The sequence below is a fragment of the Diceros bicornis genome, chromosome 37 (assembly GCF_020826845.1).
Source record: "Diceros bicornis minor isolate mBicDic1 chromosome 37, mDicBic1.mat.cur, whole genome shotgun sequence".
Taxonomy (NCBI): domain Eukaryota; kingdom Metazoa; phylum Chordata; class Mammalia; order Perissodactyla; family Rhinocerotidae; genus Diceros; species Diceros bicornis.
The window spans coordinates 13,532,818-13,554,875 of NC_080776.1; the positions used below are offsets into that span (position 1 = coordinate 13,532,818).

A 22,058-nucleotide genomic window follows, 5' to 3' on the forward strand; every position below is an offset into this window, starting at 1 on the left:
AAAGCTACATCTCTTTTAAAAAACACAATAAACTGCCATTCTGGTTTCTAAAGCAACCTCTTCTCCTGGGTCTGAACCCCCTGTGTTTACTCACGAGACTGAGCTATTGAGGTGAAGACCCAGGGCAGGGATCACGGTGTCTCCACGGAGCTCTGTGCACTCAGAGAGCTCAACGTCCTGAGCAATCTGACTTCAGGGCTTCACAGACTTTTCAGAAGAGATAGTAACACCTCCTTCCGTTACATAAACGCTCATTAAACACTAGCGCCTTAAGGCAAGCAGTATGGAGAAGGCATGTGCTTTCAAGTAAGACAGACAGACAGGATCTTCTTGGTTTCCTCATCTGCAAAATGGGGAAAATAATGCCTTGCAGAGGTGTTAGCAGGATTGAATAATACAATGTAGGTAGAGCACGTGGTCCAGAGAGGATGCTAATACACGGTAGCTACTGTTTCTGCCCTATGTCCAGATCAGACATAACAAAACCTAAATTAGGCAACACAGTAACAAGCAGGGAACATTTTATTGTACGCACACTCTCAAAAAAACCCACAAAAACAGAACCCACAAACAGGAGCAAAGAACAAAGTTTTCTAACTCTCTTGGATACACAGGGTACCATATCTTATGGAAACATAGCTAGTACAAGACAAAATGTACTAATCAACACTGCCCTTTGCTTCCCCAGTCAAAAAGCCTATAGAGAAAAACACTCTAAATTGTATTCTAATATAAATTTGTTGCACAATTAAACTTCAACTTACTCAAAGAGTTACTGTACAGTAAACTGCAGAAAATAGAGTCGGCATTCAATAATGTGCTCACAATTAACAATTAAGCAATAGACACTTGAATAAATATAGCATGTATTACTTATTTGTTAAACCTCACATTTATAATGAGCAGATGGTTTATCATTAGTAACTGGTTTCTTACATTTTAGGAGACACCAGATCCAGTAACGAAAGTAGAAAATAATTTAATGAAAACTGATTTTAGAAAATATCTCCTTGGGTCTGAGCCACTATGGTATTTATTACATACTTAGGCCAGTTTCAACAGTTTAAAAATATAAGTGCTAACAAACTGAATTCTTTAGGGGGAGAACAAAGTGACAGATTCAAGAGCAATATTTTTTGTTTATATCCTCTAGGCAGCAGGACAGAACTAGGACATAGTAAACAGAGATTTACAATGTAATGAGTAATCTGTTTCCACCTAATGCTATAGGGGTATTTGCACTAATAAAGGGCAATTTTAAAACATGTTTACAATGAAGAATTGGCATTCCTTATCACAGACATACTAATCTCAACATAAGGATCTTCTCTAACATTCTGTACTTCTTAATCCCTATTTGTACAAATTAGCGTGAGTATTCAGGAATGGAAAAACCAGTAAACCATTACTTGAAGAACGATTTTAAATGACCTGTTTAAAAGTAACGCGGTCAAAATAAGGCAATAACTAGACGTCTAGCTGTACTTTCCTTATGTGCCCAGTCAGTAAAATTCAGAAAATAATTTTTTCCCACCTCTATAAAAAATATTACCCCATTTGCTACCTAGTGTATGCTGGAGAAAAGGCAAGCCTACCGTGTGTTTTAAAAAGAAAAATGAAAATAGGCTCTGGTGGAGAGAAAACAATATTGAAACATTCTCCTTTCCTTTGCTGGATACCCTGCTCTAATTCTTCCTTAAATAGACCTTTCCTCCTTGACTTATGTTAGCTTAATCCCTTAGGAGGCCCTATAACAATCTTATACTCTCTATGGAACATTGGGTTTTTCATTAACAATTTTTTAAAACAAAACAAGTTTGAAAGCTATGGGGTATTCTCGGCAGCTGCGATATTTTGCTCGGTCTACCACAGACATTATAAAATCACATTTTACAGAAGTTAAAGGAAAATAAAACCACAGTTCAGCACTCTTCAACATGGCAAGGAATAGATCATATTCTATTTTCCTTTCCAGACTTCATAGGGATAGCACCTTGGTACGAGCCGAACCATGAACTGAACTAAAGCTAATGTTCAACATTGCCGTTTACAAGTTACCACCACTTGGTTTTTCTTCCAGACTATGTTATTAATACACATTTTGCAAAGAGCCTCGGAAAAGTTTTTAAAGGAAACATCTTTTTCAGGTGATATAACACAAAAATTATAAGAAGCAACAAAACCCTCAGTCTTATTTCTGAAGGCAAGTCAACTTTTAATGCAGTTCATTCTAGAACATGATGTGCCTGGCCGCCTTCTCTTTCCTTATTACTTGTGCCACTTGGCCATTAAGAAGACATCTTAGTTGAGTTGCCTGTCTTAAACATTACAGTCCCTCTCAGCTGCTGTTAAAAAACAAATTTAGTCCCTTAGTTGTATCATATAGAACGACCATGTTGTCTTGATATGATCCCAACACAGAGACGCAGTTGTGAGTTTTTATCAATATCCACTAGTAAGACTAACAAAAATACTGTTGCTATTTCTAAATTTATGCTTAAAAAAGTAGGCCTCTTTCCACTCACTTCCATAGCCCTACAGTAATAGATACAATTACTATTGTTAAAAACAATCAATCAAATAAATATTTGAATATTAAAAGACAGGCTCCCCACCCCCCACCTCTTCCCCATCCAGGTACTAAGTGGCCAAACACTTTTAAAATGCATTTGACACAACAGATTTTGCTAGTTGTTATGAAAGCAATTTACAAGTTAGGAATGACTGTGCAGGACCTGGTTAACAACTACTGCTCTGGGTTACCAACTGCTGTCTATGAAATAATAATAATATTAGTTACGACTAAAAGTCAATGGAGTTTAAAAAGCTTTGGAGTTCTTTTCTGAGGTGTATATTAAATTGCTACACTATCACAGGGGCTCACCTTGGAACTACAAATAGAATGCGCCTTTTAGGAGAACTGGGCTGTTCCACGGAACAGACTGATCACTTCCCATCACAATCATGCTGGTAGCTGGGTTTTCCGTTAGTCATTACTAATTGCAATGAGGAAAAGTCAGGCGGCTTGTGTGACTCCCATGTTAACAGCACCATAAAAACGCTTTGTCCTCAGAGCACATTTGGGGGAAAGGGAAGAACGTGGACTGCCTTGGTTAATATAGAAATTTTATAACTCCCTTAGTAACAACTGGGAATGTTCGCCCATGGTATATTGGCTGGAAGAGAAACAACTGAGCAGGCCAACGCTAAGGGCACTACCTGAAGAGAACAGACATCTTGAAGAATTTCGTCAATAACTAAGTATAGAGACTAGTCACATACGGCCAGCAACCAAGGAGGGATCTCTGGGTTCTTAAGTTCTTATTGCACCCCTCAAGAAAGAGAACAAGTCCTCCTTCCCCTTAATTCCTGCTCTAACCACAGAGCCGTAGGAGCCCTCGGAGGGCCAGAAGTCTGTGTGTACTTGGAACTGCTTCAAGAAAGTTCTAAGCATTAAATTTTTTGCTCAATATTTTTCCTCTAAAACTCCCATTTGCTAAATTATTCTTTCAGTACACATTAGCTCTTTGTTCATGAAGAAGTCTCGCTGAAGTAATTCCATTCCTCAGGGAACCACTACAGGTGAACCTTTTCCATATTAGTCCCCACAGGTAGTTCCACGAATGCCCAAAAACACACCTTTACACTTTTTTCTTTTTAAAAATGTGGACTTGTTTTTTAGTGGTTACTGTCCATCATGTGACAGTGACTGTGGAGCTCAGGGAGGGATGGCATTTGGTGACGGTTGTGCTGGTAAGGTGCGGATCTCGCCCAGCTCCCGGATCAACGTGGAGAAAACCCGGTCGCCAGGCTGCAGCCCACCACAGGCGTCATGTCCCATATCTGCAAGAGAAATAAGACGCTGGAGAAGGCAGCACTGACCACGTGGCCTAAAAGCTAGCCTCGACACTGCAAACAGCTGTTAAACTTGAAGAGGGATCAAAATAACTCGTTCCCTCATTCTCTTCCTTCACTACAAAACTTTGTAGTTATAAAACAACATAGTTCATTAAAACGTGAAAACAGCTTGTACGTAGTATCTTCACACCTGAAAATTACATCATCATAATGTTTTACTATAAATTTAATTTTATTTTTAATAAAAAGCTCACTGGGAAAAAGCCCATTTTTTTTCTATTATGAAATAAAATATGTCATAGTTTCACAACTCAAGAGTGGTACTAAGTATAAAATACTGACTCTCAGTTTCTGTGTTAAACCCAGGGATTTAATGAAAAAATGTGTGGTTATTTCTTACAACTAGGAAGCCTTCTGCCCAGGATGAAAGTAGCATTACCAAGGGAAGGAATGAACCAGAGAAAGGGGTCAGCTAAGACCCAGGCCAGCTGGGGAGGGAGAAACCCTGGGGCTAGCTCTGGGAGGAGAGCAACAGAGGGTGCCCGGCCCCTACCAGCTCACTCAAAAGACTGATGTAGCAAATGGAATACCACGGAAGAGCCACCGCCAAGAGCATGGAAACTCACAAACATGGAATGTGTTACTCAGGGCTAACTGGCTATAGGTTGCTTATGAAAGGGAAGGCAAGCTTGCCAATCAGAAAGCGAGACCGGACTAGAAATATCTTACCCCCATTCATAGCATGATGATGGCGCAATCTACACTGAGATACGATGCTAATCGCGACAATGAAGCAGGTTACCTTTACAACTCGATCGGTCCCACAGGTCACCATCAGTCCCCTAGCCACGTCCATGGACATGTGGGAAATGTTATGTTTTCCTTCATGAAACGTTGCTAGAGAAGTCCGACTAGCAAAGAGAAAAGAGACCATTTAAAACCCACCTGCTCCTAGAGCTAAGGGATAAGTTTTCTTAGCAACATAAAGGAAGTACGTACAGTAACAATGTTAAAATTTGCTCCTAAAAATGTGGCTAGTTTGGAAAACTAACTTTCTAATTAAAGGATGACAGAACGCATGGTAAAGTTGCAAGACTGTTTTGTAAAAGGTTATATAAAACTCTCCAAATCACTGATTTTTATCTTTTCAGTGGAAAGGCTGATATATTCCTAGACATAAAAACAAGAACCTTTAATATAGAAGAGGAACTACTCCACATGAGATCATACAGTGAGGGCAAAACATTTATGGGAAGGCTGCAGGCCTCCCCCGTGGCCTCTGCCGTCCACGGGGCAGCACCCTCTCACAGCTGGCTCTCACTCTGCTCTGAAGCCCGCAGCCCCAGCCTCCACCACGAGATCTTTGGCCAACACCAGTGCTGCCACACCAGCTTTCCAACTCGGGCCTCTGCCAAGGTTTGCTTGTCTACTACTTTCAAAGATGACTCAAAGGGGAGGGGGAAAAACAGCGGTTCTGCCCTAATGCATCTCCCTGAGTAGGGACAGAAGGGAGAACACACAGATTTGTCTCACACACCAATAGCTATTTAAGAACAGATTGCTAGATCAGATTTTTGTGGAAGAAAGAACACTGGTGTCTAGAGTTTTCCCACTAATTAAATGTCCAGGCACATGTGGGCAAAGGTCGGAGCACTGGATGCTTTTGTGGAGAGCCAGTTCAGCCACTGCAACAGTGTGAACGTGGCCTTGACCCTGCACCGCACCCTGAGTGGTGCTGGGGCTCAGGAGTGTCCGCTCAGCTGCCAGACTTGTCTTAGCGACGCCATTCCTCTCAGTGTTCCGGAGAAATCTGTCTTAAGTCACAAAGCTAGGACAAAATCCTCTCTTTAGAAACTGTTTAGGAAATCGGGAAGAGGCAAGCAAGTGGGTAGAAATACACCCGTGTCGTCCCTCAGGCTCCTCCCACTGCAGATGCACAGTAAGCCAGAGACACGCAACACTCACTCCTCGTCCTTGATGGACTCGTAGCAGGAATCACACACCCGGACCTGGAGCTCGAATCCCATGAGCGGGTAGCTCGAGCGCCTGCTGCTGCACCTGCCGCAGACGGCCTGCCCGCACTTCCTGCAGTGATGCTTCAGGGCGACCCGGAGGAGGAAAAGGACGAGTGTCACTTTGCTTTAATGCACGTGGCTTCCCTTCAGGGTAGGGGGGTGGCAGCGGGGAAGACTTGCCTTGAATTATAATCATCCCAATACAACGTATCAATGAACACACAAAAGGCAGACAATTTCAACACCTGCCAAGGATTTCCGCATATCCTTGCTTGATTGGTCAGATACTGCTTTTTACTCATCCATATTGTCCAAACATTATTAAACATCCAAACATTATTAAAACCAAGTTCAAGTTCGTTTAGGAGCCCAAATGACTACAGATTTCAGTAGGGAAAAATCTATTCCTATGCCAGAGAAAAGTTTTGAAATAAAGTTTTAAATGTAATATGCCCTCATTAAGAAACAAATATCCATAATCCTATGTTTTACTATTTCTTTTAATCTTTCAAATTGTGATTCTGGAAATAAGCTTCAAGAACATTCCAAAATAGTCCAGTTATTATTACTAATTTTGACATACAGGAGTCCCCCCTTACCTGCAGGGCATATGTTCCAACACCCCCAGTGGATGCCTGACACCCCAGATGGTACCGAACGCTATATATACTACATTTTTTCCTATACATACATACTTACAGTAAAGTTTAACTTATAAATTAGGAACAGTAAGGGATTAACAATAACTTCTCTTTGGCATATCTGAATTGCCAGCATCCCTACTCCTGTGCTTTGGGACCATTAAGTAAAATAAGGGTGACTTGAACACAAGCACTGTGATATCCCCACAGTTGATTGGTAATCGAGACAGCTACTAACGGGCAGGTAGCTGATACAGCGGGGATAAGCTAGACAAAGGGATGATTCACATCCTGGGCGGGATGGAACAGGATAGCCCGGGATTTCATCACACTACTTACAATGGTGCACAACTTAAAATTTATGAATTGTTTATTTCTGGAATTTTCCATTGAATATTTTCAGACTGAGGCTGACTGTGGGTAATTGAAACCGTGGAAAGTGAAACCGCGGATAAGGGGGGACTACTATATTCTTTTACTACTAAAAGTTTTGTGACCTGCACCTTTCCCCTCTCTTCTATTAGTTGTTAACTCATAAGATTAAAATTACTTTCTTCATGTTTCCTTTAGAAGTAGGGACTATTTCACCCATCAGTTACAAAGCACTAGTTACCACCAGACGTGCATTGTGAGAAGGAGGCTAACGACAGAATTCAGATGTTATTTCAGAGCATTACAACGTTATGAGTGCTGAACTAATTCCTGCATTGGCTGCCAGACTCATATTAGACCTTGCTGTAGAGCAGCTTTGTAAGTAAAATCAAACAAAATTTAACAGACATAAACTTTAGGCCAATCCCTCAGAGAGGTGCAACCAGTAATAAAAGGAACAAAACCAGCATTCTTTTTCACTTACCTGCATAATTCATATTCAACCTGAGTGAGTGGCTAACTTCAAGGCTGCTGCAGAAATACATCTTTTTGTAGAACTTTAGTATTACATGAATACCTCCTTATAAGAGTATCTTTGAAATCTACAGGCTATTTGGGATATGTTTCTTTAATGAAAAAAATGAAAAATAGTACTTGAAACATGCTTAATAAAAACGCTCCAGGTACACTTATACGGAACAATTTATGAATAACCTAAAACTCTCAGCGTCAGAGTATTTCAGTAAAGTCTAAATTGTGACTTTCTATCAGTCTTTGAAAGCATAAGGCTTATAATCATATGCCCTAATTGATTCTAATTTTGTGCTTAGCTAGTATAAAACACTGACTTTAACAAGCAATAGTCTAAACTGAAAGACGTTTTTCTCTATTTACAAATAGGCTCTCAGGGTTTTCTGTGCGTCCTGGCTTTTCCAATGCAGAACAAGTGATGGAATAATTAGGTAACAGTGTCGCTGGCCCCAGGAAAGGTCCTGCTCATTGTTAGTCACACAACGATAGTGATATAAAAAATGCAGGAATTCACAGCACTTACAGGGAAAAGTGTGATTCCAAACAAAACGACAGATTACACAAATAAAACCTATGACTAACCCAGTGCCGAGCCCACGCTGGCTACTCACCTGTCTCAACCCCAGCGTCTTTGTGTCCCACATCTGCTTTATGTTCCAGAAGAAGGGCTGCTCACATTTCTGACAAGAATCACTTTCCAACCACTGAGGAGCCTGGGAGAGGAGAAAGTGAAAGCCAACGTCAGTGCTCTGCACGTTTACACTGATTTTTCAGAAATTAATATGACCATTCCAGACCTTGTTGGGGTTAGCATTTTAAAAACTACCTCAATATATTATAGCTGTTGCCATGTTCAATATTATGTTTGTGTTTTGGGTAATCTTTATAATTTTAGCAATGTTAAAAAAATCTTTATAATTTTAGCAATGTTCAATTTTTAATCTATAGACAGGAGGGACCAATACAATTTTCATTGTGAACTCTTAAGGGATGTCTTTATATATTTGTTTTTTATGCCAAAGTTGTTTGATATCTACATCTGGTTGAGTAAAAACCCATTTCTTGTAGAATCTGGGGAACTACCACTTGTGCAGGCTTGTGGGGTCACAGGTGACTAACAGGAGAGTTCTTCATGGGGGCAGGGGGGGTATCATCTCAGACAGATCAGCCCCCTCTCCTTTTCCAGCTCTCACAAGGGGGTCTCTCCCTCCCGGGTGCCACACAGCCAGCCCGCAGACCTCCATTCCAGGAGTGAACTCTCTGAGCTATAATTCCTTACATCCATTTCTCCCCTCCCACTAACCTACGAATTTTTCATGGGTCTTACTCATCTTTCTATATGTACAGCCTGTCACAGAGGAGATTCTCAATGAACTTCTGTTGAAACAGAGCAATTGAATTCTCCAAATTACTTTACTGAGAACTTAGAAAACATTTCTCTAAACAAAACATTACAGATTATACCCGATTACAAGATGAACCTGTTAAAAGCCTATTTAACCTCAGTCACTTATCTTCATATACATATAAAAAAATGGTAGAAAATACTGTCTATAAATTAAACCAAAGATTATGAAGTAAAAAATAATCTTTTCTTGATCTTGAAAGTTTACACTCAAGAAAAATATATCTGATAAGAGAAGCCAACGATGAGACAATTTCTCCCAATGATGGGAGAATCACCGAGACTGAATTACACTGACCCTTATAAAATACGCAGTGAAGATAGAGGGCTTTATAGAGATTTTGAATGGGATTTCTGCTGGTTTAAAGGATTGTCCCTCGTTCTTTATTTTGTTTCCTATTGCATCTAAACTTCTGGCCTTCCTCTTTCTTATTTTAGATAGGTCACAGGAATGTTTCTACACATATAGCCATTAGAAAGGTCTTTCTTTTGGGGCGGGAGGGAAGGCGCTCACAAACAGAAGAAGTGGGCTGAGACAGAAGAGAGGTTTCTTTAAATAACTGGGGAAATGCTGGAAAAGAGAAGGGAGGACAGAAAGGGTGATAAAGAGATGCGTATCCACATGAGGAAGATGACTGTCTTGATGTAGAATTACTTCTTTGTTTCTGTGATCACTGGAAGAGAGAAGGCAGTTCGGGAAAGCAGCCAGGGAACAACATCCCTGAGAAGGAAAGACGGTAATATGGATGACACAGTGGGTTGTGGGGCCAACAGTGTGGGGGTGTTTAACTGCAGGGGGAAGGAAAAGCTGCTTAGTCTCATGTTTGCGACACACGCCTGTGTAACTCCTGCACAGTAACACACGTGTGGAACAGTCACATGGAACAAAAGCAGTGCAAAAATGTCTTCACGACAGCAATGTTCAAGTACGAGCATACACCTCATGAGGCTGTGAGCATTAACCAAGCTGACATTTGTGAAGTGTTCTGCAAAGTGCCTGGTTTACAGCAATGTCATGTAAGTCCAGGCAGTGTGCCAAGTGTTTCACATGCCTCATTTTACTTGATTTTCAACACAACCCCAGGAGATACGCAGCAACATTACCCCCATTTTACAGGCAAAGAAACCGCGGCTCAGAGATTGAAACAGCCGTCCCTGTCAGTTAGTGGGTGGAGATGCTGGGAGATCCAGAGGTCCAGCTGAGTCCCTACGCTCTATACAGCATCCGTAAATGGGTCCTATTCATTTCACCACATCAGGGTCTCCAAACACAGTGCTGGGCACAACAACCAACAGAACTGAGTCGTCGCCCTTGGAAAGCACGATTCTGTCTAAGGGTTTAAGAAAGAATATTACTTGGCTGAGCTGGAAGGTGCAGGGTCACAAGGGAAGAAAAATATGCTGAAATCATTTTTACTTGTGAGATAAACTAAAAAACAGAACAGAAATAAACAGACTTTTTAGAATATATTTTGATATAAGAAATACTCATAATTTGTTTCTTTTAACAGCATTAAATGTTATGCTGGAAGCTATCGGGAACCATCCCATTATATGCTTATTCTCTACCAAGAAAAAGTTTTGTTTTGTGCTGAGAAGGGCAAGAGTGAACATTAATCAAGCAACCTGACTGTTGCACTGTCTTTTCTACATTTTCTTCCATCCGCCTCATCTGGACAAAGATGACATAACAGGAATGGTCCACCTGCACCGCTGCTACCAATTACTGCACTAATCTATCCTGCACTACTGTGTAAAATATTTTATATTCTGTGACCTACTCATTTAAAATGAAGTTCTCTTTTCAAGAGGATTCATTCTAGTTACTTCTACTTGCTCATTTATGTCTCATGCCCACTTCCAGAAAGGAGCCCCTCTAACTATGACCTGGCAGGGAGGCCAGTTTGCTTCCACCCTGCTGGTGGGGGCTGACAGCCACAGGGGGCTGGAAGCGCTCCAGTCAGTATTTCCAGGTGACTCAGAAAGAAATTCCAGGCGAGCATTGTGGGGCTGGAGAATCCAGGATTAATCCTCTCTGCCCTTGCCTAAGGAAGTCCCACAAACTGTACAAAACCCTAACTCAGGGTCAGAGTCTTATAGATCACAGGCTGCTTACTTCTTCTGCACTAATATTTATTCAGCTGGTTAAAAAAAAAAAAAATCTATTAAAAATGATGCATTAGGGGCTGGCCCGGTGGTGTAGCAGTTAAGTGCGTGCGCTCCACCACAGCGGCCCAAGGGTTCGCAGGTTCGGATCCCGGGAGCGCACCAACGCACCGCTTGGCAAGCCATGCTGTGGCGGCGTCCCATATAAAGTAGAGGAGGATGGGCACGGATGTTAGCTCAGGGCCAGTCTTCCCCAGCAAAAAGAGGAGGATTGGCATCGGATGTTAGCTCAGGGCTGATCTTCCTCACAAAAAGAAAAAAAAATGATGCATCTTTTTGACACAATTTGCTTTTCCACCAACACTGTCAACCACCAAGACAGATAAGCTAGGAAAGCAAAATGTGTTGCCAGCCAGTATGCACGTGATTTGGCCTAATCTTCCATGAATGACTAAAAGGAAGAGAACTGCCCACACAGGAAGCACCTTGAATGATGGGACTGCCTTCTTCCCCTAGATGTACAAATAAACTTTACAGTCATGTAACCTTGAAGGTAAGAACCCTGCTTCTACTTTCTATTTTCCCTAAAATAACTTACTCAGGATAAGAACAGTGGATTGAAATCCAAGTTGTTAAACCCTTGGAAGACCCACTGGTAGCCCTGGGCCCCCGTGGTCTCCTCCCTCACGATCCAGGGAACACGTCCTCTGAGCTTTCCGCTCTCCCAGAATAAGACTGAAAAATGACAGGTCAAGAGTCCAGAAGACAGAACAGTAAACTAGCTGTTCTTGATGCATATAACCAGCAGTTGATAAATATAAACCACAGTTCAAGTAAATCTTTGCGAAGAAAGTACTACAAATTCTGTAATATTAAGCCAATGTTTTATATGTTTAAAAACAAGTTACTCTATGCTTTACCAAAAGATTTGTAGAAAATCCAGAAAAAGAAATTAGCCAGTAAACATGTCATCAAGATTTCCTCTATTTGACTTGTCTTACAAGATCACTAAAGAAAACTAGCAATCAGTACTTCTCCATATCACAGACTGCATTTTATTATTTATAGGGTAGTCTATTTCCTTCACTAGATTATAAGCTTCCTACAGGCAAGAATCTTTGTGTATAGAATATGGTAGCCAAAATCTGGAAATGCGCAACATCACTATTTTTTTAAATAGATTGAACCCCCTTGATTACTTCTGCTATGATACACTAAAGATGCAAAATCAGACGCAAGTAATCAGAGACAACACAAAGCAGACACGCGCAGGGGTTGGTGAGGATGCTGCAGTCATACGTGGCATCCACAGCAACGGTGCACAGCACATTGACCTGTACATCGTATGAAGGACAGCTGAACAAATCGTGTAATGTCACACAACATATATGTATTGCAATGCAATATCAATAAACCATATATGATGTCTATTCATCTAAGCTTCCAGAATTTACGGTCACCCTGTAGGCACTCAATAAATGTTTCTGAAGTTAAACTATAATTCCCAAACATCCCTCATATTCTAAAATCTTCTCTGGCATCAACTCGTTTGCTATCTCCATCACAGGCTGCAGATGCCATTTGGACAAGACAGATAACACCCAGGCTGGCAGAGGCGAAAATGAAAATCCTGCCTGGAAATCATCTGACAACATCTATAAAAAGCCTTAAGAAGGTATATATCATTGGCCCAGAAGGTCTATTTTCAGAATTTTGTCTGAGATAAAAAACTGAACAATCACACAATGACAAGGTCAAGAATGTTCACTGCAGCATTATTTAAAATAGAAAAAGTTGCTCATAGATACAGACAACAGATTGGTGGTTGCTAGAGGCAGGGAGTGGGTGTGGGCAAAATGGGTGAAGAGGGTACGAACAAAAAAAAAGTACAAACTTCCAGTTATTTTATAAAATAAGCAAAAGTCATGGGGATGTAACCTATAGCATGGTGACCATAGTTAATAGTACCATATTGTGTATTTGAAAGTTGCTTAGAGAGCAGATCTTAAAAGTTCTCATCACAAGAAAAAAAATTTTATAACTATGTACGGTGATGGATGTTGACTAGACTTATTGTGGTGATCATTTCACAATATATACAAATATTGCATCATTATGCTGTACACCTGAAACTAACATAATGTTAGATGTCAATTGTAAGTCAATTAAAAAAAAAAGACAGAGACTGTTTAGACAATTAGAGCATCTGACTAAAGAACTGGAAGAGACCTCAGAAGTCATCTCCCTCAACTATTCCACTCTATGGAAGAGAGAACAGCCACTCAGGAAAACTAAGGCACTTATCTAAACAAGGTCACACAACTAGTTAGTGGTCCAAACAAGTTGGAACTCAGGTCTCCTGAAAAAAACACTAGGACAACATGGCCTCAGTGGAGAGAATTCAGTGGAAAATAAAAGCAGAGAAGAGGTATATTATCCCAGAAAACTGTCAGGCTCCTAGCTATGTCCCGGTGCTAGTCCCTGGTGCACTCACAGGGTTTGCATAATAGATATGCCGTGGGAGCACCCTAGTGCTGTGGAGGTTCTCGTGCAGTCCAGTCTCTGGATAGGCTGGAGACTGTCTCCAGGGTCCTCTCAGTGTACTTCTCAAGGTTGAACATCAGCCTAAACGCTCAGCTAAAGCTGTGTGCACTGCTTGTCACTGTGGAGCAGAGGATACAGTGCAACATGACACGCAGGACTCGTCAGACAACAACCAGCAAGCACACGAGTGAGGAGCTGGGACTGCCTGCACCTCGGTCGGCACGTACAGCCAGCGTGGTGGAAAAGCGAGGGCAGCTTCTTGGGGATGTCTGCTGATGAGCCTCGCCTTGCTCCCTCCTCTCACCTCCTCTCTGCTCACGTCCATGTTCCACACTGCAATTCCGCCGTCCGAGGAACAGGAGACGAGCTGCCTCGTGAGCTGAAGGTAACATAGCGACTGCACCCTGTCACTGCAAACAACACACACAACAGTCACTTGTCTCAATGTGGAAGAACACAGAAATCGTCTTGAGTGAGGCTCAAATCTCTCCCCTCGCTGGAATCAGCAATTGGCATTTTATCACTGACTAATTGATACGGTAATATGGATTCTTATATAAACTTCACTCGGCATTCTATAACTTACATAGGATAACAGTTTCTACGAAATAAACACTACTTTTAAATCAGCTGTTACAAACTGAGGTCAGAGATGAGATGACGACTACAGCTTTCTGGACCAATCACCATGATTTCTTTTTCAGGCACACAAGATTTACCCACCTGTTCAGAAACAAAGAACAAAGGAGGTGTAACTCCCTTACTGGAAGACGTGCCACGAGAACAAGTAATCAAACACTACGGAGATTACTGTACACACACAGACACGTACACACGTGCACACGCACACACACTGACGGGGTGAAGAAACCTGCCCCCTCCCTGCACGCTTATCAGGCTCCTCCTCTGGATGCCCTGGGAAACAGTCTCCTGGCCTGCAGACGTGTGTGGGAATCCTTCCTTGGCTACTTTTCAACTTGGTTCTGCTTACTGTAAACAGCGACAGGCTAACCAACAAGGAGGAAAGGAAAAGCCAGCATTCCTTTTCCTTTGAAGCCTAGACGGCAAGCGCGTGAGCAGTACATCATCATAGCTTAGGTGAATCCGACTGCGTCAAACCACACGTTACTTCTTAATGAAATACGTTTTAGAATTTAAAAAAACGGGTTAGGCATCCAGTTCGAGAATTGCTTAGTACTACATTACACGCAGTCTTCCGTGGTCAAAGTCCTCACCCGCAGTCTCTAACCCATGTGTGCCTTACTAAGAAGATATCTCAACGGGGTGACTCCTTGGGAGAGAAAGGTGGAAGCGCTCTTTGGACTACGAAGGAAGAGAATGCCATGCTCCCTTTTTGCTACAGAACACCAGACACTCAGGACTAACAGGAACGCGGGTAAAATAGGGCTGAGTGAGCCCTATCAAATGGCCGTCTTAAAAGATGGGGTTTGGAGAAAGTGGTATCAGAATACTAATGCTTCCCCGGCCTCCCCCAACCTCAGATTCCGTCCCCGCCCCCACACACTGTCACGCACTGATGGCCCTGGAGCAAGAGCGTGCGGCCTTTCCTTCCTCCAATGTCCCACATGATGATGCTGTTGTCAGAGGCTCCGGAGAAGAGCAACCGCTGAACAGGGTCCCACCAGAGGCAGGCAATACTCCCTGGGGGGGGGGCGGGGGGGGGAGGAGAGAGAGAGACGGGTTAAATATAAGCCGACATCAGGACAGACACATGTGACAGCTGAAGACTCAACCAGGACCAGCTGAGTCTTTATGTAAAAATGTATCTCTGTTGTACAAAGGGTCATTCAATACTTGATCATGAGTCACAGAGAAGACACAGCACATCCATTATCCAGAGCTGTAAGATGAGGATTTTCAGTTGTGCATCAAAATACTTTGAACACAAAGATGTTTAAAGAAGTTTTTCCTTGTTCTGTACCCAAAAATTATAAAATAGCTGTATATGAAAGGTTGCTTCAGAAAAAGATTTTGAAGGAAAAAAATAGCTAATATTTAATGAGAAAAGGCAGTGAAGTTGACCGTGGTCATCTCACATAAGATAAAAATCTAGATTATTCCAGGTCTCTAGGACCTTGCAGGCGTTTCACCCCAAGACACCTATGTTTAAGAAGATTAAAGGAAATGTCTCAGAAAAAAAGGTCTGTAGGTATACCACACAATTAGGCCAGAGAACTTAAGGAAAAAATTCAAACCTCACATTTCACACTCTGTATTGGCTAAACTTATCAAATTTGATACCCTTGGGGAAAGCTTTCTTTCTACAAATTCCTCTTTCAACAGATCTGTTCATTGTTCCATGGATTGCTGCTTGCCTAGAAAAATGTCGTTAACAAACTTGATAAAACTGAACCAGTCACACAAGCTAATAGTACTTTTGGTGAATATACAAAAAACGGATGAAGCCATATGCAAAAGCAAACAGAAACGAGTTTCTCACAGAAACTTAACAGAAGTGAAAAAGGCAGCACTCGGCAAAATTGGCTTTGGGTTTAGTTTTGCATAAATCCTGACCCTGTTTAACCCTCTGCCCCACACTCTCCAGCTAGAGGCCTAAGAGCAGATAAACGCGGTCTTTCTACACGAACACTACTGAGTAGTTACATGGACCCATTCTGTCCTTAGCAAGCACAGAACACTTAAGAGCCTGAGGGCCGTGAGACGGTTAGTCGAAAGTGGTTTCTTCACGGGCTGTCCTTTCCTGCCCAGATCTATTCTCAATTACTGTTCTTCTCTTTCCCTTTTCCTCTACAAGGTTCCTGATCTGATAGACTTGATTTCACCTAAATAGATCAGCTAGAAAGCAGAGAGTACATTTAACTTGTTATAGTTAAAACACTATTTTCGTAAGCCAGTCCATCATTAATTCTTTCAACAAATCCCTAATTCTTCAGTCTAAACCAAATTGCCTCAAAGCTTCTAATTTGTTACCCAATACAACTGAGTTTTAAAACCCCTCCACAGAGCCTCGCCAACACATTGCATTGTAGAAATAATGAAATTCCACCCAGTAACTCTCTTTCCTCAGGCCCTACACAAGAGGTGTTTCCTAAGTAGAGGGAACCAGCCCATACATTTCTTCTCATTGTATTGGTTTACCAGGTCTTGTTCAGTGGCCTAGAAACAGACAAATTAAAAAACAATAACAACATTCTTTCCAAAGTCTTACCATTTACAAGATATTTTAAAAGGTCTTCTGAAAATAATTCAGCTTAAAAAGGTAACATAATAGAAAGTATAATCCACACAAGCGATCTAGAAGGGATTTTGACAACACAAAACCCAACCCAAGACGCTACCTTCACTTAGTTTTCACTCTGAGATCTTTTGAGATCTAAATCCCATATCTGGCCAATCAAACTGAAATCTGACAGATCATAAGAAGTTGATCATTCATCAAACCACAGAACTGAGAACTAAATTTGGATGCCCAAATTAGGTGAAAAACCTGTGGGTGATGACACAGCCTACCTTCATGTCCTTTGAGGGTTGTAATGACTGAACAAGTGCTCTGTTCAAGCTTCAGCAGGGTGATCTGTCCAGAATAATCACCAACAAAAGCATATTGAGTATCAAAATCATATCTGTGGAGAAGCAGTCAAGGATATATAACACAATTCACCTCAAAATCCTCCCATAAAAGAGGTATCAGCTTTAGTCAAAGTTATAAAATAGAAAATGTGCATTTTAAAAAGAATAAGCACAAACTTAACACCACCACAAGGAAATGCCCGACTGAAAATCACAGAAATATGTAAATATTGAAGGAAAAAATTAATACAGCTGGAATTAGTGAGAAAATTAATATTCATTTATTCAACAAGAATTCACTGAGTACCTGTTACTACACCATCCAATATCCCAGGAACTGGAAATAAAAGATAAGAGATGATAGAGAAGACAGACATGAAAACAAGTAGTTATCATCAAATTAGAATCAAGTATAAAAAAGTAAAATACTCAATAATGAAAATAACAAGAAAGTACTGGAACAAAATGACTATTTATGAAATATCTCTGGAAATAATGTAAAACTGACAGCACACACTGGATGTGAACTCATCTTTCTTTTGGCCGAGATGATTTAGCTTTAAGTAAAGAGGATGGTTTACTTTAAATCGCTGTAGAGAGTTTAACTTTAATCATCTGAAAGGCACTTATTTGGGGTAGCAGTAAATTTAAATTTTAAAAATATATTAACTATCAGTAACAACTCATTATTTCCTCAGTCACTTTTTAGCCATAGAATTTGTGGCAAATCAGTATTTACGCACAATAGGATAACTACTATTTTAATCCCAAAGCAGGGCCGCAGGAGCAGCGCAGGCTGGGCCAGGACCATGTGACTGTCATTTTCTATCCATCCTTCTGAACAGCCTAACACCTAACAGAAACACTTATTTAGCATGTGATATATCTGAGTATTTTCCCCTCGTTCGATTCTAATATGTGTGGAACTATTTCAAATGCTTATTTTAAATATCTCACGCTGTGCCTTCATTTGTAGCAAACATTTTTCACAAAGGCTTTTGACGGAAAAAAAGAATTTTGCTACGCCGGACGTCTAACTGGGAAAGAGAAACTATTTGCCTGTTGTTGATAGCCTTGACCTTGCCGTCACTGACATCCACAGCTACCCCAGGCAGCCTGAAGCAAAGGTGAGCTCTATGTCAAACAAATTCCATATGTAGTAGGAAATTTTTAAAGCAGCAATTTCTTCACGTTTTGGGGATCCTGGGGCACCTTTGAGAGTATTATAAGGATTATGAACCCTCTCCACACACACACACAAAAACTGGGAAACTCCTTGTAGCCCATTTAGGAACTCCAGGGTCACAATCCTTTTCTCTTGCAGGGTCTGCAAATAACCAACTACTAGAAGATCAATTCCTTTTGTTCTTTCTTTATGCCACAAAAAGTCTTTTCTTTCACTTTGAAATGCAAAGGAATGAGGGGAGGGGTTTGCATTAAGGAGGTTTAGGTTTTCCAAGATTTTGTATTAAAAATGTAGAGCAATTCCCAGCAGAGCACAGCAATCCATTTAATTATTATTTTTAACAAACTAATTTTAACAAAAATAGATCCAGAAATTCTTGGACTTTATGTGAAATATACAGGAATCATTCAGTCTTTGGATCTCAATGAACTTACGATCAGACTCAAAACTAACTCTTGAGACGAGGGGGCGCCGGGAGGGGACGGGGCGGCCTGTGAAGGATACTGTAAACACGAAGCCCAGGACGTGAAGGAGTGCCTGCCAAGCATGTTCCCGCTCCGCGTGCACATCCAGCTCACACACTTGTCGTGGCCGGTGCTGATCACCCACTCTGCGGTCAAGCTGAAGATAATCGCAGACACTCGGTTCTGATGAGCTGTGGGGACAGAAAGGGAGAGTCTGTGCCCTTCAGGAAGAAAAGTGACCTTCAGAGTCAAGTCTCGGTGGGGGGTGAGAACTGGGGCTCACCTTAGCCCGGTCGGCCTGCAGACGCACAGTGTAAACATCCTATCAGCGAAATGCCTGCGCTCTGAACAGGCTGCAGATCATCCGCCCTCCCCCAACTCACTATCACAGGCTTTCCACGGCCCCGCCCTCTGCCTCCCTACACAGAGGACACCAGAAGCTACAAATCATCAGAGTAACGCTCAAGAAGGATTCAAATAATAGATTAGAGAACACTTCTTTCTTTTGCTGTACTCAAAAGAACATTTTTACCTTGCTCTAAGAAAACCTTAACTATCAATGAGTTCCATGTGGAAAGCAGCAGTCTTTTCCTAAAAGAGCAATGTTTTTTTATTGCTTTACCGTTTTGACCCTTTAGAAAATACTGGCGTTAGAAACAAGAGCACTTGCAATTTTCTGAAATTAAAAAATGGTGCAAGCATTCTGTTTCTGGAATAATTTCTGTTTGTGTGTAACTTTTGATTATTTATAAAGATAAAGTATTTGTAAAGTTCTGTATTCTAAAATAATAGCTGGGAATGAGAAAGGTGTTCTATTACCTAACTTCTGGAATATTTGTATTTCCAGGTCGATTGTAAGCTACCCTAGGGCAGTGACCTACCTGTCTGCTTCACCTGCACAGGTCTACACAGGTGCATGCAGCAGGTGTTTAATAAATGTCCAGTCTGATGAAGTCAGAGGCTACACAGATAAACCTTTGACCTCAGCTGTACAGGCAGCTTCAGAAGAACTGAGGGACTCTTTCTTATAAATTAATTAGAAAACACTACAACTCCTTGGGAATATGGGCAAAATCATGAACAGACATTCATAAAAGATGACAAATGGTCAACATTAAATGAAGCTTAAATAATTTTTAAATTGAGAACTACTTTGACTATCAAACTGGCAAAAAAACATTTATAAAGAGCAATGTTGTGAAGACTCAATGAGCAGGCACTCTCAACCACCACTCACGGGATTGTAAAAATTTACACTATTGCTGGCAAGAGGTTTGCAAAATAAATCTAGAGCATTAAAAGACGTTTTAATGTTTGACCCAGTTATTCTACTTTTAGGAATTTGTCTTAAATAGAAGTAATCAGAGTTACAGGATTAGAGTCAGAGTGACAACCAAGGACACACACACACCCATATATATATATGGAATACATACTCACAGATGTATACATACACACATACATATATACACACACACTATCATATATGTTAGTGTGTTATCAAAAAATGGAAGCAGTACACATGTTCAAAAACAGAAGAATGGTGGGGCCGGCCCGGTGGCGCAAGCGGTTAAGTGCGCGCGCTCCGCTGCGGCGGCCCGGCGTTCGCTGGTTCGGATCCCGGGCATGCACCGACGCACTGCTTGGTAAGCCATGCTGTGGCGGCGTCCCATATAAAGTGGAGGAAGATGGGCACCGATGTTAGCCGAGGGCCGTCTTCCTCAGCAAAAAAAAAGAGGAGGATTGGCGGATGTTAGCTCAGGGCTGATCTCCTCACACACACACAAAAAAAAATTGAAGAATGGTTAACTTAAATCTGATATATGTACCCAATTTTCAATGTTATAAGCATGAAAAGGATGGTAAATAACCCTGAAGAGCTAATAGCCTCTCATACAATTGGGGTAACAAAACTAAAACGGTAATGCGAAAGCCTAACTTTGATCAAAAGAGATGGTGTTCTGGTTTTGTGTGTGTGTATAAGTATGTGTGTGTATTATAATTACCTGGGTAGGTCTTGATAAAGTTCATTTTATTAAAATCTTCAGAAACATGAAATTCCTAAAAGTAAACACATGCAATGAGAAAACAGTTATGGTTTTAAAAACAACAGGAACTTAACTTTCAAAACAAAGTAAAATCCAAAAATAGCTATCACCAGACTTGGGACTCAAGATTAGCCATGTAAGAACAATATGGAATTGCTTCTTTCACCCTCAGCTTCCTTGCTGTCCTCAGGCCACCATTTCTTTTGGGGACCAGACTGAATAATCAAAGTGATACCGACCAGTGCAATATTTTTGTCCAGCTCTTCCTCCACAAATGAGAGCTCTGTAATCTCTCTCCCTTTAACTGCAAAGGAGGCATCTTGTTAATTTTGTTCTCTCAGCTACACTGAAAATTCCTCTAGGTGATATATAGATAGCAAAACTGCAAAGACCCATTACTAACAGAGTTCTCAGCTACAGTGAAAATAAGGCAGAGGGTATCTCAGCAACGTAAGTGGGAAATTATACATATTTAATATACCAACACACCCAAAAAAGGAAATTTAGAGACTGTGGGTAGTTTTCTTCTTTTTTTTATACTTCTGTATTTTCCAAATTTTTTATAGACTATGTAACACTTTATAACTGGGAAAAAATTAAAAGTATATACTTCTTAATGAAAAAATGAGCCTCAGCATAAAACTGAGAAGATAAAATTCTAAGGAAAAAGCGCTAATTAAGAATTCTACTGACCAATGCTAACTGATAAGTTCTTAAGGCTCTAAGAAATGTGGACATTATAAATTGTTGACTGATCAGACTGAAAAAATAAAAAAACAAAAAGGAATACCGATTCCCTTTTCTCCATCTTGGTTTTGCAGAGTACAGAAAAACTGTATCAGCATTGTATATATACTAATCTGTATTGGGTGTAAGAGCAATAGATCAATTACTAACTAGTGGTAAACTGGATTTACACGGTCCCTTTCCACTCAAGAGCTACAAGAGTGTTTATATGCCCCCCTATAACCGCAGAGTCTACCCTTGAACCAGGAGCCACGAGAAGGGTCCCCAGAGAAATAAATGCACCACCACGCCACCACTGGAGAAAGTAGGTGAGGCTTGCACTTCAAGGCTTCTTGTTATATACATGTATGCACATCCCCATGATGTGCCTATAAAATATTCAGAAAGAGACAAACGAGAATGCTGGCATTTACTACTACATAATGTATTTACAGCTCATCGACCCCCAACCCTGCAGCCCTCACCACCTGCCGACTGCTGAGTGAACGGCTTGGGCAGAGGGCCTAAACTTTCTACAGGCTTTCCCTCTTGGTGCTTAAACACACTCAAGGCTGCTTCTCCTTTAATTTAAAAAACAAAACAAACAAAA

General features: G+C 41.0%; 1 protein-coding gene across 1 annotated transcript in view; it reads right to left on the bottom strand.

Annotated features, from left to right (window-relative positions):
- Positions 1-504: 504 nt before the first annotated feature.
- The window catches only part of WDFY1 (WD repeat and FYVE domain containing 1), a 48,860-nt gene continuing 27,306 nt past the window's right edge, over positions 505-22,058 (bottom strand). The window contains exons 4-12 of the mRNA XM_058533100.1: positions 20,681-20,735; positions 18,715-18,865; positions 16,965-17,077; positions 15,008-15,134; positions 13,777-13,882; positions 8,029-8,130; positions 5,824-5,954; positions 4,661-4,769; positions 505-3,843 (exon numbers count right to left, since the gene is read on the bottom strand). Coding sequence (XP_058389083.1) covers positions 3,784-3,843; positions 4,661-4,769; positions 5,824-5,954; positions 8,029-8,130; positions 13,777-13,882; positions 15,008-15,134; positions 16,965-17,077; positions 18,715-18,865; positions 20,681-20,735 — 954 coding nt within the window. The 3' untranslated portion in view covers positions 505-3,783. The remainder of the gene's footprint in view (positions 3,844-4,660; positions 4,770-5,823; positions 5,955-8,028; positions 8,131-13,776; positions 13,883-15,007; positions 15,135-16,964; positions 17,078-18,714; positions 18,866-20,680; positions 20,736-22,058) is intronic.